This window comes from Clupea harengus, chromosome 5 (genome assembly GCF_900700415.2).
Source record: "Clupea harengus chromosome 5, Ch_v2.0.2, whole genome shotgun sequence".
Lineage (NCBI taxonomy): Eukaryota > Metazoa > Chordata > Actinopteri > Clupeiformes > Clupeidae > Clupea > Clupea harengus.
The window spans coordinates 5,405,416-5,421,295 of record NC_045156.1 but is presented as its reverse complement, the minus strand read 5'-3'; the positions used below and the strand labels follow the sequence as shown (position 1 = coordinate 5,421,295).

Here is a 15,880-nt window from a genome sequence, read left to right as displayed (position 1 = left end):
CTACCAATAGCCTTATGCAATTTCAAAGTGCAGGGTGTCAGGGGGGTCTCCAGGCATCGATTATTTTATGGCTGGTCTGAATAACAGCAGTGAATCATGAGCGCCCTCTTCAGGTTATTCTCCCCCATACTTGGAGAAAAATACAGCAGCCTCCTTAGCAGTCTGTATTTGCATGTAAACCAGCAAATCTTTCAATTAACACAAAACACAAAACAGGTCGCACACAAACCACTTCAAGATATGATTTCAAACGGATTCTTTTTATTGCAAAATTGTATCTTCAGCCACTGGAATTTTGTGGAGACTGTTCCAGATCCCACTGCCTCTCCACATGCAAGTCTAAATCTCACGCATTCACTAATCTCCTGGTATGAATGAACAGCAAGTAATTTACAAAGTGAAATCATAAAAAAACACATGAAAACCATTTGTAGAAGCAAAAAAAAAAAAGAAAAAAAAATAGGGGACGTTAAAACTGAAACTGTTGGTTAGAATAATTGCCATATTAAATCAGTGCTTTGAGATTCCTCTAACCCTTTGACACAAAATCAAGTTACAGGGGCACCAGTAGTGTGCAGTGGGTTGTCAACACCCGCAGATTCTCACGACATAAAGTCTTACCAACATTCAGTGAAAAGAGAGAAACAACCAGCAACCTAGAAACCTGACTGGTTCCTCAATTTGAACAAAAGACATTGTAACCCTATCATAGCACACAGACATACCTTCACACAAGCACATACATATCCCAACACAGCGTGTAACGTCTGCCCTCACAGAACAAATGAAATCGGTGCCTTTGTGTGTAACCGAAATGGTCGACTGAACAGGAAATGGCCCATAGAGTCCAGCTGAGACGCAATCGACGTGCCAGAGAGCATGTGGGAGAGGAGGGCAGGGTGTAATGGTTGTAACGAAGCTGCTGTGGGCTGGCATGTTTCTGGCCACGTGTGGTGCCTTTACAGGGCGTCCAGGAGGCTGTCGATGCGGGACACCAGGTCTTGTCGCTTGCTGGCCAGGCCTTTCTCGTTCTCAATGTAGGCCTCCTTCTTCACCTTGCCCGCCACCAGGCGCTCCGCCTCCTGGCACGAGCGGCACACCAGGTCCTTCACCTGGCCGTCCAGCTTCTGCACCTCGCCCACCTGCAGGCACAAAGAGTGGCACTGGGTAAAGGAGGGTTCTTATGTTTTTTGGCATGACGGAATCAAGAACAGTTCTGTTCTAATCAGATGACCCTCATTTGAGTGCACCTTTCCCGAACCACCTCTATAACAAGTTCATCATTTGCAATTGAAACTTTTTCATTTTGCACCAAGACCCTGATACTGTATTTGTATCATGATATTACAAGTAATATGGCCACGTGTCTTTGAAATGGGTCCGTTTATTATCAGATGACCCACGATGACCTTATACAGTTTGATTCCAATACCTCATAGAAGAGATAATAATAAAACAATAAAAAGAATACGTTACTGTTGACCATCCACACAGCACGTTACGTTTTGGATCTATAAAAACTTTGGACCATATGAATACTGATGGATGATAATGTGGACATGGGTATGGGAGCCATACTTTCTTTAACGGCCAGAGAATGAAAGCTGCTGAACAAAAGTTGTCATCTGGTTCAGAATTTAGAAAATAATGACTGTGTGAATGCAGGGAATACAATGATTGAAACCCAAAAATCTAAAATCACCACCATCCCCAACCAGAAGCCATGGATGAACAAAGAGGTCCGCCTACTGCTGAAGGCACGAGACACCGCTTTCAGATCAGGTGATGCTCAAGCCTACAGTTCATCCAGGGTTGACCTGAAGAGGGGCATCAAGCAGGCCAAGCACTGCCACAAGCTAAGGATTGAGGAGCACTTCAAGAACAACTTCGACCCCCGACGCATGTGGCAAGGCATCCAGGCCATAACAGACTACAAACCCACCAACACCACCCCCCAAAACAATGATGCCTCCTTCCCTGACGAGCTTAACAGCTTTTATGCACGCTTCGACAGGGACAACCAGGAGGCTGCCATCAAGGCTGTGCTCACTTCAGACCACCAGCCACTCACACTCTCCTCCACCGACGTGTGTGCTGCACTGAGCAGGATTAATGCACGTAAGGCTGCTGGCCCTGATGGCGTCCCCGGACGCGTGCTCAGGGCCTGTGCTGGGCAGCTAGCTGAGGTCTTGACTGACATATTCAACCTGTCACTAGCCCAAGCTACTGTCCCCACGTGCTTTAAAACCACCTCTATCGTGCCAGTGCCAAAACACTCCACCGCAGTGAGCCTAAATGACTTCCACCCAGTTGCACTCACTCCAACCATCATGAAGTGCTTCGAGAGGCTGGTCCTGGCTCACCTCAAAACCTGCTTACCACCCACACTGGACCCCTTCCAATTCGCCTACCGCAAGAACAGGAGTACGGAGGATGCCATCTCCACGGCATTACACTCCGCCCTTTCTCACCTGGACAATAACAACAGCTATGTGAGGATGCTGTTCATAGACTTCAGTTCAGCTTTCAACACTGTCATCCCCTCCAAACTAATCACGAAACTCAGTCACCTGGGTATCAACACTTCCCTCTGTAACTGGATACTGGACTTCCTATCCAACAGACCCCAGTCTGTTAGGGTAGAGAACCACACCTCCTCAACCCTCATCCTGAACACCGGCGTGCCACAGGGCTGTGTGCTAAGTCCTCTCCTCTACTCCCTCTTCACCTACGACTGCACACCTGTACATGGTTCTAATACCATTGTCAAGTTTGCAGACGACACAACGGTGATTGGCCTCATCAATGACAACGATGAGTCGGCCTACAGAGAAGAGGTCCAGCACCTGGCGGTGTGGTGCGCCGACAACAACCTGGCTCTCAACACCAAGAAGACCAAAGAGCTAATTGTGGACTTCAGGAAGAAGGCTGGCACACACATCCCCATCCATATCAACGGGATGGAGGTTGAGCGTGTCGCCAGCTTCAAGTTCCTGGGTGTCCACATCTCTGAGGACCTCTCTTGGACCCTCAACACCTCATCCCTGGTAAAGAAAGCACACCTCTTCTTCCTGAGGAGACTGAAGAAGGCCCATCTGTCTCCTCAGATTCTAGAGAATTTCTACCGCTGTACCATAGAGAGCATCCTTACAAACTGCATCTCAGTATGGTATGGCAGCTGCTCTGTCGCGGACCGTAAATCACTGCAGAGGGTGGTGAAAACTGCCCAACGCATCACCGGTTCCTCACTCCCCACCATTGAGGCTGTCCAGAGCAAGAGATGTCTGCGGAGGGCACGCAGCATCGAAAAGGACAGCTCTCACCCCAGCCACAGACTTTGCCCTCCTCCCCCCTGGGAGGCGCTACAGGGTGCTCCGTTCCCGGACCAGCAGGTTCAGGAACAGCTTCATCCCTGCGGCTGTCACTCTACTGAACTCTGCCCCCCACACACATCTCCCTCAGTGACTGTACTTCCCCCCTCCACCCTGGCTTGACTGCCACACCCTCCTCCAGCCACTGAACATTTGCACTGTACTTCCCTCCTCCATCCTGGCTTGACTGCCACACCCTCCTCCAGCCACTGAACATTTGCACCAGAATGTTTTTTCTACCACTTATTACTGTATCAATCTTACTTATACCATACAATACCTCTTAAATATAATATTACTAATACCTCTTTCACTTCATCTCACTTATTACCACCACTAATACTTACACCTGCACTTTACATATACTTATCATACCTACACTTCTTACCTCAATTGCTGCTATTCTTGTCCCAATTACTGTTCATATTGCATATCCATTTCTTACTGTTCATATTGCATATCTATTTCTTACTGTACATATCTATTTATTCACTTATTACACTTTACATATGCACATACTCTGCACTTTTTGCTATTTTGCACTTCTGGTTGGATGCTAAACTGCATTTTGTTGCCTCAGTACTTGTACTCTGTGCAATGAAAATAAAGTTGAATCTAATCTAAAAAAAAGGAACAGCACTTAGTCAAATCACTGACCTCTAGTGGCCATCACCATGAACTTAAATATATGAATCCTCTCAACCGTGCCCAAACCCCCCACCTCGCCACACAAACACACAAGCAGAGATAAAAACACCACCACACCTTTTCAGCTAAGTCAGAGCCCTCGGCTTTGAGCCTAGCTTGCAGGGAGTTGATGTCATTGGTGAGGGTGCGGTGGTCGGCCTCCAGGGTCTTCCGGCCGCCGTTGAGTGCCCCGCTGTCCCGGGTCTGCTTGTAGCGGTTCACCACCTCATCCATGTGCCGGTACAGGCCCAGACGCTTGTTCACCAGGGTCAGCACCTGCTCTGTGATGGAGGCAACCTTCATACGCACCTCTGCAGCAGGATCCTGCAATGTACAACAGTGAAGGGAAGAAAATAAATTGGCTGATGAACACGTGAACATTCACCAGGAATTTTACTTTTAAGACAGTACCTCAGAAAACATATTGTACTGAAATCAAATACAAACACACCACCTACCCTAAACACTACAAAATAATCCAAATAAAATTTCACACCAACAACAACTATATTCTAAGTGGGATCCTGCATTAAAACAGTGTACGTTGTAAACCGACTGTGTTTATTTAATTACTGACAATCGTCAAATGATAGCCATGTGGAATTGGTTAGGATGGTTTAACCAATCAGAGAGAGAGAGTATCTATAATTTCCATATGATTCCAAGGGTTAAAATGCTGTTGGAATTTCATGGTAGTTAAGGAAAATGTTTCCATCAGGTACCTTCGTGATGGAGAAGTCGAGGCGCACATAGATGATGACAGTGAAGAAGAGGATGTAGAATGCTCCCACCACCAGCAGAGGCTCTTGCAGCATGAGGATCTTATTGAAGTTGTAATGCACCTGAGGAGGGGAGAGCAACACAGGCTGAGTATTCATGCCATGACAGGCACAATACTGCACTACACATCCACTGCACTACACATCCACTGCACTACACATCCACTGCACTACACATCCTCTCTGCTCCCCATTGAGGTCTTGCTTCGTGCTACAAACATGTTTGTGTCAGCTGAGTTCATGGCTACAGAGATGCAATCATCATGGCATGCAGTTTAATCATTTATTCATTATTTTCTAACTTCATTAATCACTTTTCCAAGCCAAGTCTCATCTACCTTAAACCCATAGCACCTGTCCTTAGCTCTTGAACACCGCCCGTGAACACAGGGAAATGACTCTACTGGATGGCAAATATATGGCAGGGTCGGTGCAGACATTCAGTACACTCTATGCTGTTAAAATGGGCAGAGGTCAAGTGGATACAGCTAAACCTGCCAAGACCAAGGAAGCCTAACCCTTAGATCAAACACTACCTGCCAATGATTGGAACAGGTAAATAAACTGTACCATACCAGGGTGGCTACTAGATTTTGTTAAGAGATATATTCCCCCACCACACACCCAGTATCCACAGCTTACCACCATGTCCTGGATGTGCTGTTCCACCAGGTTGCTCTTGGTGGCCACCAGCACGGGCCGGCCAAAGGTGTCCAGGTAAGTGTAGTGCAGCTGGTCGGAGTCCCGACTGACGGGGTAAGGTGTTTCCATGTGGACATTTCTGTGGCAGGGAGAAAGCAGCCATCACAGGGGTTCACAAAATGAGAACGATCTCCACAATTTCACATTAAATGTCAGCACATCAAAACACTAATAAATCATGACATGCTTATCACAACATATGACAAAAACACTAACCTTGCACCCTCTGGGAGAATGAGCTTCACAGTCAGAAAATCGATCACCTGGTCATCATAGACATGATCCACAAGACGCATCTTCAGGGCATACTGGTCACCTGTTAGTCATAAGTGCCATAATTAGATTTAGATATCTCAACATGAAGGTAAGGATACCAAAGAGTTTCAATAACTGAACTAAGTTACCAACCTAAAGTGTAAAGGTACTCGTAGCTGGGCAAGTTGTAGCCAACCATGTAGTGGGTCTTCCAGCCTCCGAACAGAGGAAAGCGGGGCCTCACCTCAACCTCCACAGAATCTTCCAGAATCTGGAGGTGTGAGGTGGAGATGTTGCCGATCTCATCCCGGTAGTACACATCCTGAGCTGAAGCAGGAAGGATGGTCTGTGGAACAAGGGGAGAGATGCACTCAATTTGGAAGCACAACCAAAAACATTTCAAAAACCTTAGTTCAACATGGAAATATCCAAAGGGTACAATGAAACATTAGATAGGACATATGAAAAGTAACTGAACAATGTTTCAATCCATCAGGACAACCTCAAAAACATCTAGAAATTCTGGGAGGCTCAATCTGACTCACCTTGAAAGACTTGACAGAGGAGATTCCGCTGTCTGACTGCCTCTGGTAGTCATAGCGGGAGAAGGGTCCCTTCAGGTAAGCGCCAGTGTGCCTTAGGTCAATGGTCTCCTCCACAGCGATGTTGCCCCAGTGGGACACCTCGATGGTGCGGGTAATACTGCTGATGGTCAGGAAAGGGGTGTTGTTCTCATAATGGATCTTCATGGTGTCCTGAAATAACAAATACAAGCCCCTGCTCAGCACAATATAAAAAAACACTTCAAATATTGTCAAACCAAAACAGAGGAGATGCTGCTGGAATTCTTTCCCATGCCCTGTTTCAATAGGACTCTCTGAACAAGCCCCTCTTGTCATACCTCATGACACATCATGGCATATAATATTTTCAACATTTATAAGCTTTTGTACATAAGATCACGCCATGAGAGCCTCACCTGGCTGAAAGGAGCAACATCGCGGAAAGGCCCATACTCAATGACCTCGTCTAACTTGCTGGGGTTACCCAGCCTGGTGTAGGTTTCCACGGTCTTCGAGGCCAGCCTGACACGAGTGGTCTGGGAACGGCTGGGGTAGGGGGAATACATGTAGTGGTTGCCCTGGAAAACCACCAGCTGCTTCTCGGCCTGGGTGATTTGGGTGGGGAAGGGACGCAGCACATGGCTAAGCATCGTCTCCACCTTCACACGGAGCTTACTGCCTGCTGCCAGTGAAGAGGGCAACTCCACCTTAAAAAACTTGCCACTGCAATGATACAAAAGAGAAATATGAATGGATGAGATAATGAGATGCTGCAAAATTAGTAACAAATTGAGAATTCTGATGGTAGAATTGACTTAGAAATGTGCATGTTGCCTAAAGTTGTTTCATCTTTGCAACTCACACAGAACCATCTCAACAACCTTTGTTAGTATGTTGTCTTAAAGCAGGTAGAACTCACCTCTGACCAGGCAGGACAGTCTCTGACAACTCCAGATGTCCATCATCCTCTTCATCCCCTTTCACCTGAACAAAACAAAAAGCAAATATTTATTAAAATCACTTATTAATGAATGCCAAGCACGTTGATGGCCCTGAGGAGTACAGAGGGCTTCAGGAGTAACTGACTGTTATGAAAGACCAGTAAACTGCCCAAGCCAAAGAGAAACATAATTAATAATAATTAATAATAATTAAGACCTTTGTCAGGTTTTTTTAATGGCACACACGACACACTGGAACACACACGTGCATATATGGAGGCGACACAGGACACACACACGCAGGTAAGCCTGAGATCGCGGTGAATTTATTTTCTGCTTTTTCCCATCCTGGACTGTCAAGGACCCCCCAGGAGCAGTGGGCAGCTTGTAGCGCCCGGGGACCAAGTGATGTGAACTGTCCATCTTTGGTCAGGGATGGACATGTGTTCTGTTATTTTGCATGTTTTTCCTGTTGGGGTGCTTAGTGGAGGAAACCCCTTGTGAACACAGGGAGAACATGCAAACTCCACACAGAAAGGCCCGGGAGATAGCCCACTGTGCACTCTGGGGAGGACCTGCCCCCCAGAGCCAACAGCGCCCCATGTGGGAATCGAACCCATGACCTTCTTGCTGTGAGGCAGCAGTGCAAGCAACTAAGCCACCGTGCCACAACATGAAGCGATATGGTGTGATCTAGCTTGGACAGATGCATACATGCAACATATTATGCAAGATTGGTGTGGTCAAGTAATGCCTACTGCCATTTTTATCCATACACTGCATTGGGAGGGGGAGTTAAGCAAACTGATGCAACTAATGAGCAAAATGTTATTTTAAAACTTCATCAATCCTCAAATATATATATATATATATCTATATCATATCATATACCATCATATATATCTATAGATATAGATATATATAGATATATCTATAGATATATATATATATATATATATTTTACACTGTGCTTTTTGAAATGTCGGGTAAAGTAACAAGACCTACAAAAGCATAGACATGTACAAAAGCCTCAGACACGGAAGTAAGTGCGCTGAGCGCTTACGTGTCACACACTCACTGACAGAGGAGTGCGCGGAAATGCCCTGCGCATAAAGACGTGAATGAGGCTTCACTACAGTGCATTTTATTAGCTAGCTAGCAAGCTAAACCATAACCACCTCTGCCTGCACCATCATAGCATACCCAAATTAAGATAAAAATACAACGTGTTATATTATCTTGTATAGTGTTTCATTCAATAAACTGATGGCTGACTAGCCACTTACATGTAAAAACTAACCATCTCCATTCAAAATAACTGCTTCGCTACAGATAGCCAAATCATTTAGCAACACAATACCATTACCCAACACATCATTACTTCTAATCCACATTATTTGGTTCGCTAATCGTTTCATACACATTCAAAGTTAAACGAACACATCTCATTCAAGTTTATGACTGACCAATCAGTGTGAGTGCCAATTCATCTGCATGGTTCCTTGCCATCTTGTAGATAGCTAGCTAACAGCGTAACTCACGCTCGTGTGAGAAAATGTGTGGTTAATGTACAGTTCCTTGTTTGAAGCCCTATGCCCTCCTTGTATGAGATAAATTAACTGAAGTGAACAACTCAATGTCTTCCCAGTAACGAAGCATATTGGCATGGGTTGCCACTCTCAGGACTACTGTGCTAACTTGCTGGCTAACAGAGTTGGCTAATTCAATATGATTGGTTTGTAAAGCTAGCTCAGTAGCCTGCGGTTTGCTAGTTTCATGAAGTTATCAGGTGCTAGCCATTTCAGATTTATCATTTAAACTGAGACTACTTACCGATGCGCCAATATAGGCCAGATGTGAAGCTAGTTCGGGTTCAAGGGCCACAACAAAGCTGTTGACTGCAGAATCTCCTTCATTTGACAAAAGGATCTCGGCAGAAATCTTAGCAAGGTGCGTACTCAAGTCCACTGTGCGTTTCACTTCATCATTGACCAAACCGGTGGCTGCCACTGCACGATATAGTCCACAAATTAGCAGAATATATGTGGCCACGGATGAATACATTCTTTTACGGAACATTGGTGTAGCTTTATGCACGCAACCGAATATGCGGCGGTTCCTGTACAGTCGTTTCGCGTTTTTTGAGCCAAATTACTACAGCGAGAAAAAAGGCCGCACAATGCTAGAGAAAGCCTTGTCCAGGGCAGCAGCCTAAAGGATGACGTTTCATTCATTCGTACGTACAGTGACGCAAACATGGCGGGGACGTTCTTTTAAAAAAGTAGCCTTAAAAACAGGCTTGGTAAAACAAAAATCTGGAAGCCTGCAAGTCAACCGCAACCTTATCATATCAGTTGGAATTGATTTAAAATCATTTCTGAATTTTCTTTGTGATTTTAAATAGCTGGATAGTCTGTGTTGTAAATTTAAATGAGTAGTTTTAATTGGAGAATATTCAATACATTTGCAGCATAGGGTCTACCATCTACCTCTCCATCAATAAAGATCCACACTTTCTCTCTACCCATCCATTTTATTTTCCATTTACCTCTAGATCCAAGCTTTCTTGACATCCTGTATTGCCTGCCTCCCTTCCTTTAAAATTCCAATATTCTAATTTCAATTCCTGTAGCCAAGCCTTAAATCCTGTGAGATGTTTTCTCTTTATCTCTTTGCAAGCAGGACTTTCTAAGTCTTTATTTGTGGGGTTTGACAGCTGCAAGACTTGAAGACAATACATCTAAGTATGTCTTTGCACTATGCACTGTCTTTACTGCCACAAGAGGGGGTACATGTTTTAATTATTCAGTGACTGCATACAGTGCACCAGTGGTCTTACAACTTCACTGCATTCACAGCCACCCCACTGAATTCTTTGGCAAATGTTGTCAGACTATAAAACAAAGAATCTAAGACAAGATTCACAGTATAAGAATAGAAAGAAACTGTGGTCACAATACAAGATTTCTTTAGATTCAGATTTTGGAACATTGTCTGACCATCTTTGGTTGAGCGTGCACTTAATAACACTAACACTACTTTTCTTGACTTGAGTCCTATAAACAAATTTAAACAAAACATTAGACTGAATTGTAAACCATGTTTAAGTTTCAGTCACATCATTTGTCTCGCATTGTTGGTCCTTGGCCCAGTTGAAAAACAATATGGGCCCTCCTTTTTTTGCCTTAGGCTAAGGACTAAGAACCCAGTTGAAAAGAGTGTGGTCCACCACATTTCTAGCAGGCCAATCAGTGAACTATCAGGAGTGTTTCAGTAGAAAAGGGCTACGACCAAAAAGAGGTTGGTCAAAGCAAGAGGTCAAACCAGAGTGAACACTGATATGGCTTTTAAACGATTGCAACAACTGAGGGAAGTGAAGGGCTTGAAAAGTGACGTCATGGTGGCTGGTGGCATGGTTATCTGGTTTGTTTTGTTTTTGGAGGAATTTGGAGGAATTATTTTCCTGAGCTATGTAGCCAACATAGCTAGCTACTTAAATGGCCACCTCTCTATTAGCCCAATGCTATCATTAGCTACACTGCAAGTCTAAACTATTAGACTATGTAGCTATGCTAACACATGCCTATGTAATCTATCTGTATATAGTGACGTGTTGGGGTAGCAAAGTTTCTGACATGTTGCGGAGTGAGGAGCTGTGGATGACTCCCAGCATGCTGTTCAAACGACAGATTGTTCATTCTGTAATTTGTAGTGTTCTGTTCTGGCATAATGTGCCATTCATGCCTCCTTTTTGTGTCTGGTGTTAGCGTATGTGTGTTATCATTTTGTCTGTGTGTAATGCTGATTTAGGTCTTGTATTAGTTAATTGTGTTAGTCTACCATTATTGTCACCGTCAATATCTTCGTCACTGTAACGTTTCAGCTTCAGTTTCTCATTCTGTGAGGGTTAATGTGTACACATTTTAATGATAAATGGAATTTCTGGGGCTGTGTGGAGCATTGGAGCACAGGAATTGCTTTAAGAATTGAGATCTCTGCCTCCTGATGACTCCTTGCACAACAGAACGCCATATTGGTGTCAGAAGTGGGATTAGGCATTTGCTCTGAAGCATGGGGAGAGATGCAGGAACTAAAGCAGACCCACTGACATCCAGAAGGCCTGAATCAGTGACTACTTTTTTTCAGGTTGTGAGTATTGACAGTCACGTTAACTCAAAACAAATACACACATACAAGGCCTGCAATAGCAGATTGCCATGATAGATTAGAGTTTGAGGTTTCCCGACTATACAGTTCATATCAGTTAATCAGGTAGCTACTAAATGAACCACCAACTACATTAAAACACACACCACCATAGTGATAAACTGGTATCGCAAAACACTGCACAGAGTAGCAATGGCAACACAAAAAAACCTTGTCTCATGTATTTAAATTACGCTTTAGACCTATAAAACTATTAGCTGCAGTAGTGACATTTGTTGTCAACTTTAAACTAAAGCCCTGCCCTACTAATTTTATTTTATGAAGGTTATGCTGTTTTGTTTTGTAGTTGCTTTGGACAAAATGATCAACTAAATACCTAAACTATTACTATAGGTAATACCCCAGTCATTTTCTGAGCATGTGGACTCAGAAGCTGAGTCGTAGAGTGGAATCTCCTGAGCCACTTTCTAATATCCATGATATTGACGAAATGTATAAACTTTAAACTTTAAACTGTAACACACACCTTTCTTCACAAGACACGTTACCGCTGCAACCGCACCAGTTCAGAGGTCACTGACGTTCATCCTTGCAAGATTTTTTATAGTGATGGGCATCACTCGTGTGCATATCAGAATCAGAATCAGAATCAGAAAGGTTTTTACTGCCAAGTAGGTTTTCACCTACGAGGAATTTCTTGTGGTACGTTGGTGCAAACAATAAACATACACAATAAACAATAAACAATACACATATTAAGTTACAGTGTGTGCAAAAAAGGGATTAGAGTCCGTGCTGGGGGGCGGGGGCCCCGGGCCTTGTTGATGAGGCCAACCGCAGACGGGAAGAAGCTGCTCAGGTGGGGTGAGGTTTTGGTCCTGATGGACCGCAGCCTTCTGCCGGAGGGGAGTGGCATAAGGAGTTTGTGTCCAGGGTGGGAGGGGTCAGCCATAATCTTCCCTGCACGCCTCAGGGTCCTGGATGCATACAAATCCTGGAGAGATGGCAAATTGCAGCAAATCACCTTCTCCGCAGAACGAATGACACGCTGCAGTCTGCTTTTGTCTTTGGCAGTGGCAGCAGCGTACCAGATGGTGATGGAGGAGGTGAGGATGGACTCAATGATGGAGGTAAAAGTTCACCATCATTGCCTTTGGCAGGTTGAATTTCTTCAGCTGCCGCAGGAAGTACATCCTCTGATGTGCCTTTTTGGTGAGGGAGATGATGTTTAGCTCCCACTTGAGGTCCTGGGAGATGATGGTGCCCAGGAAGCCGATGGACTCCACACTGTCAACTGGGGAGTCACTCAGGGTGTTGGGGTTGACAACCACAATCGACAACCATCTCCACTGTTTTCAGTGCGTTGAGCTCCAGATTGTTCTGTCCACACCAGGTCACCAGATGGTCAATCTCCCACCTGTAGGCAGACTCATCACCACCAGAGATGAGCCCAATGAGGGTGGTGTCGTCCGCGAACTTGAGGAGCTTGACGGACTGGTGACTGGAAGTGCAGCTGTTGGTGTACAGGGAGAAGAGAAGAGGGGAAAGAACGCAGCCTTGAGGGGAACCGGTGCTATATAGCCTATTTCGCAACAGTGAAGGCCTATTATTATTCCAGTGCATGTGAAGCTATGCATTGTTCTGTTCTTATCGGCTTCTTATTCTCATTATTCTGCAAATAATTCAGCTTGAACTGCTTCATGTAGAACTTTTGGCACGTAGGTCGTAGGTAAATGACACCTGTGCTATGTTATTTTCATTTTTCTGAACTTTATACTTTTTAGGATCTCTATCTATCCATTTATATATCTTTCTTTCTCTAACTCTATCTACCTTTATATCCTTATCATCCTCCCAGTCTCACACTCCATACTGTCTCTCTCTTTATCTCTCTCCTGTTCTCTCCCTAGGGGGCGTTTGGGTGGATTTTGTTTCGGGGGTATACGATGCTCATGGCAGGGGGGGCACTGCTCCCCAATGCCACCCCTCCTCCTCCTCCCTTGGCGACAGCCTGGGCTAGTTGTACAGCGGTTTTCTGTACATATGGCTATAGCCTTGGTTTTGTCCTTGTCTCAGCTTTGAAACAACTGTTCAAACTAAAGAAATTGTCTCGTTAATTAATTTTCTATTTTATCATACCTTACTAACATACCAACCACACTTTACTTAATATTGTAGTGTACTCAACTCACATTAACAGGAATATTGAGTGTTTGTGATATTTCACTGGCATCATCTCATCTAACGTTGGTTGCAGTTGGTGTAGACAGGTGTAGCTAAGTTGCCATTGATGAAATGCTGCTATACCACAATGTGCATGTGCAGTTTGCAAAATTGATAATTTATAAAAATGCCAAAGGGTGGGCAAGGGGCTGAGAGGGGGAGCATAGTGTGGCTAAGGAAGGGGGGTGATTTCGATCAGCAAATAAAAATAATACTCACAATCATGGGCAGAGGCTGGAGGCCGACCATGTCATTACGTAGATAAGTCCCAAACAGGATGATTTTAAACAGTAGATAGCGTGCTGAGCCATTTTCTACACATAAAATGCTGATAGTTATAGAAATTGTGTCAATATTAACACCTGTATTGATGTGTTTCATAATAGTTCAGTCATTTCATTTAGTTTACAGCTCAAAAAACCCATTTTAGGGTGCACTTTAAGAGTGATATTTTTATGATGTAGATATTTCATTGTGGTTGTGAATTCTTGCACCGGGGACGGGGGTTGCATTATTATGCAGCTGTCTGTCATTTCATTAAAATTTTCTAGGATTCAAAATAACTGAGCATTCCAACCAAATATACCACAACTAGAGTTGTCAGCACAGCCAAAGAAATCTAAGTGTAGTTTAAATTACACGCTGCCATTGGTCAGTGTCAAATTATGTGGTTTGACACAGGCTCCACCACATCGTGTGTAGGGCTGAAACAACTGCATTCAGGTATAGGATAGAGATTAACTGTTAGGATGACGGGATGAAATGATTTGGGAGACACACAATAATATAATACATATACACATACTTTCTATTTTTTCTTTGAGACTTACCACACATAGCATATCCATTTGTGGCTATAATTCAACCACTAACGTGTTTACAAGAAGATGGAAGGTGCAAAGGTGTGTCATCTGGAACGTGCGTGATGACGTCATGGGCTGGGGGTTGTTTTGGAGGAAGTAAGCTAGCTGGCTGGTGCTGAGGTTAGAAACAGAAAGGGAAAGATTGTGTGCTAAAGTCCTACGGTGACGGTGCAGTACACGGTTATTATTTGTTTTCCCAAATAGGTACCGTGTTTTTTTAGCTGTAGTCACAAAAGAAGGACGTCATCTCTACCCAGCGAACGAGTTATTGAGTATTGTCTTAAAACGAGATTGGACACATCAGGTTTTTAAGCCCTGCAACAAAAGACGGAAAGCCTGTGTCTGGGACTGGCTGTCCTGTTTACCGTTAGTCAGCTGAAGATAATAGCTGCCTAACGTGTTAAGAACGATAACTAGCTACATTGGACAGTGTGTCTTTCAGGTAAAGTTGCAATCCGAGTTTCTTCATATCTAGGGTTAACACATTGCTTTGACAGTTTCACAGTCGGCAACGAACGTTACAGTTTGTCGACTAGCTACCTAGCTAGCTAAATTCGCCAAGCTGCGTCAACTGGGTGAAGCTTTATTGGAAGGTATATTAGATGCTAACTTACTCGCTAACCTCAGCTAGGTGTCTTCTAAGAAACGAAGCGCTCATATTCCTGCAACGTTGCAAATATTTGGGATAGCTAGATAGCAAGTCAACATAGATAGCCTATTTACTGCCTGACATAGTTAATGGACTGGTATTGCAATAACTGTAGCTAAAATGGGTTAACGTTAGCTTCAAGGAGGGTTGTTTTTACAGCAATTGGCCTTGTTATCGAGTTGGATGGCTAGTTAGCTTGGCAGTCTTTTAAAAATTAAAAGTACCTAAATAAATTGATGGCTTCTATTATTTTTGTAGTAGTTAGCTCTTGCAACCTTTAGCTAGCTGCCGAGAACGCTGTGCTCTTAAGGTTAGCCAATTTGAGCTATCTCTCGGTGTTGATACCACATTCGTTAGCTGACATTAGGCGGATCCAAGTTGAGGTTTTTTTTTATTTAATTGAGTACATTTCGGATATCGCTTAGTTAACTTATGAGAAGGCCTACTGTTCTATATTTACGTAGGCTCATAGTCAATAATCTAAAATAGTGACTGAGACTGACAAGACGGCCAGATACCTTGTTAGCTCGGATTGTTAATGTAATTTATATTGCTATGATGGCTAACGTTAGCTAGATTAGGACGCATACTCTAGCTCAGTTTGAGAACCACTGCTCTAGCTAACCAGCTGGGAGTATCAGATAACGTTATTGCTGCAGTGGTTTGCTGTTGTTGTGTAT

At 44.0% G+C, this 15,880-nt stretch overlaps 2 protein-coding genes across 2 annotated transcripts in view; one reads left to right on the top strand and one right to left on the bottom strand.

Annotated features, from left to right (window-relative positions):
• Window positions 1–241: 241 nt before the first annotated feature.
• Window positions 242–9,535, bottom strand: rpn1 (ribophorin I). The gene is made up of 10 exons (XM_031567450.2): window positions 9,132–9,535; window positions 7,277–7,341; window positions 6,774–7,080; window positions 6,340–6,549; window positions 5,948–6,140; window positions 5,756–5,855; window positions 5,480–5,618; window positions 4,781–4,900; window positions 4,137–4,382; window positions 242–1,142 (listed from the first exon to the last, which is right to left on the bottom strand). The coding sequence occupies exons 1-10, from the start codon at window positions 9,375–9,377 to the stop codon at window positions 960–962; spliced, it is 1,809 nt and encodes a 602-aa protein (XP_031423310.1). The 5' UTR covers window positions 9,378–9,535; the 3' UTR covers window positions 242–959.
• Window positions 9,536–14,575: 5,040 nt separating this feature from the next.
• The window catches only part of LOC105912155 (dynein, axonemal, heavy chain 1), a 26,947-nt gene continuing 25,642 nt past the window's right edge, over window positions 14,576–15,880 (top strand). Inside the window, exon 1 of the mRNA XM_031567148.1 lies at window positions 14,576–14,590. Coding sequence (XP_031423008.1) covers window positions 14,576–14,590 — 15 coding nt within the window. The remainder of the gene's footprint in view (window positions 14,591–15,880) is intronic.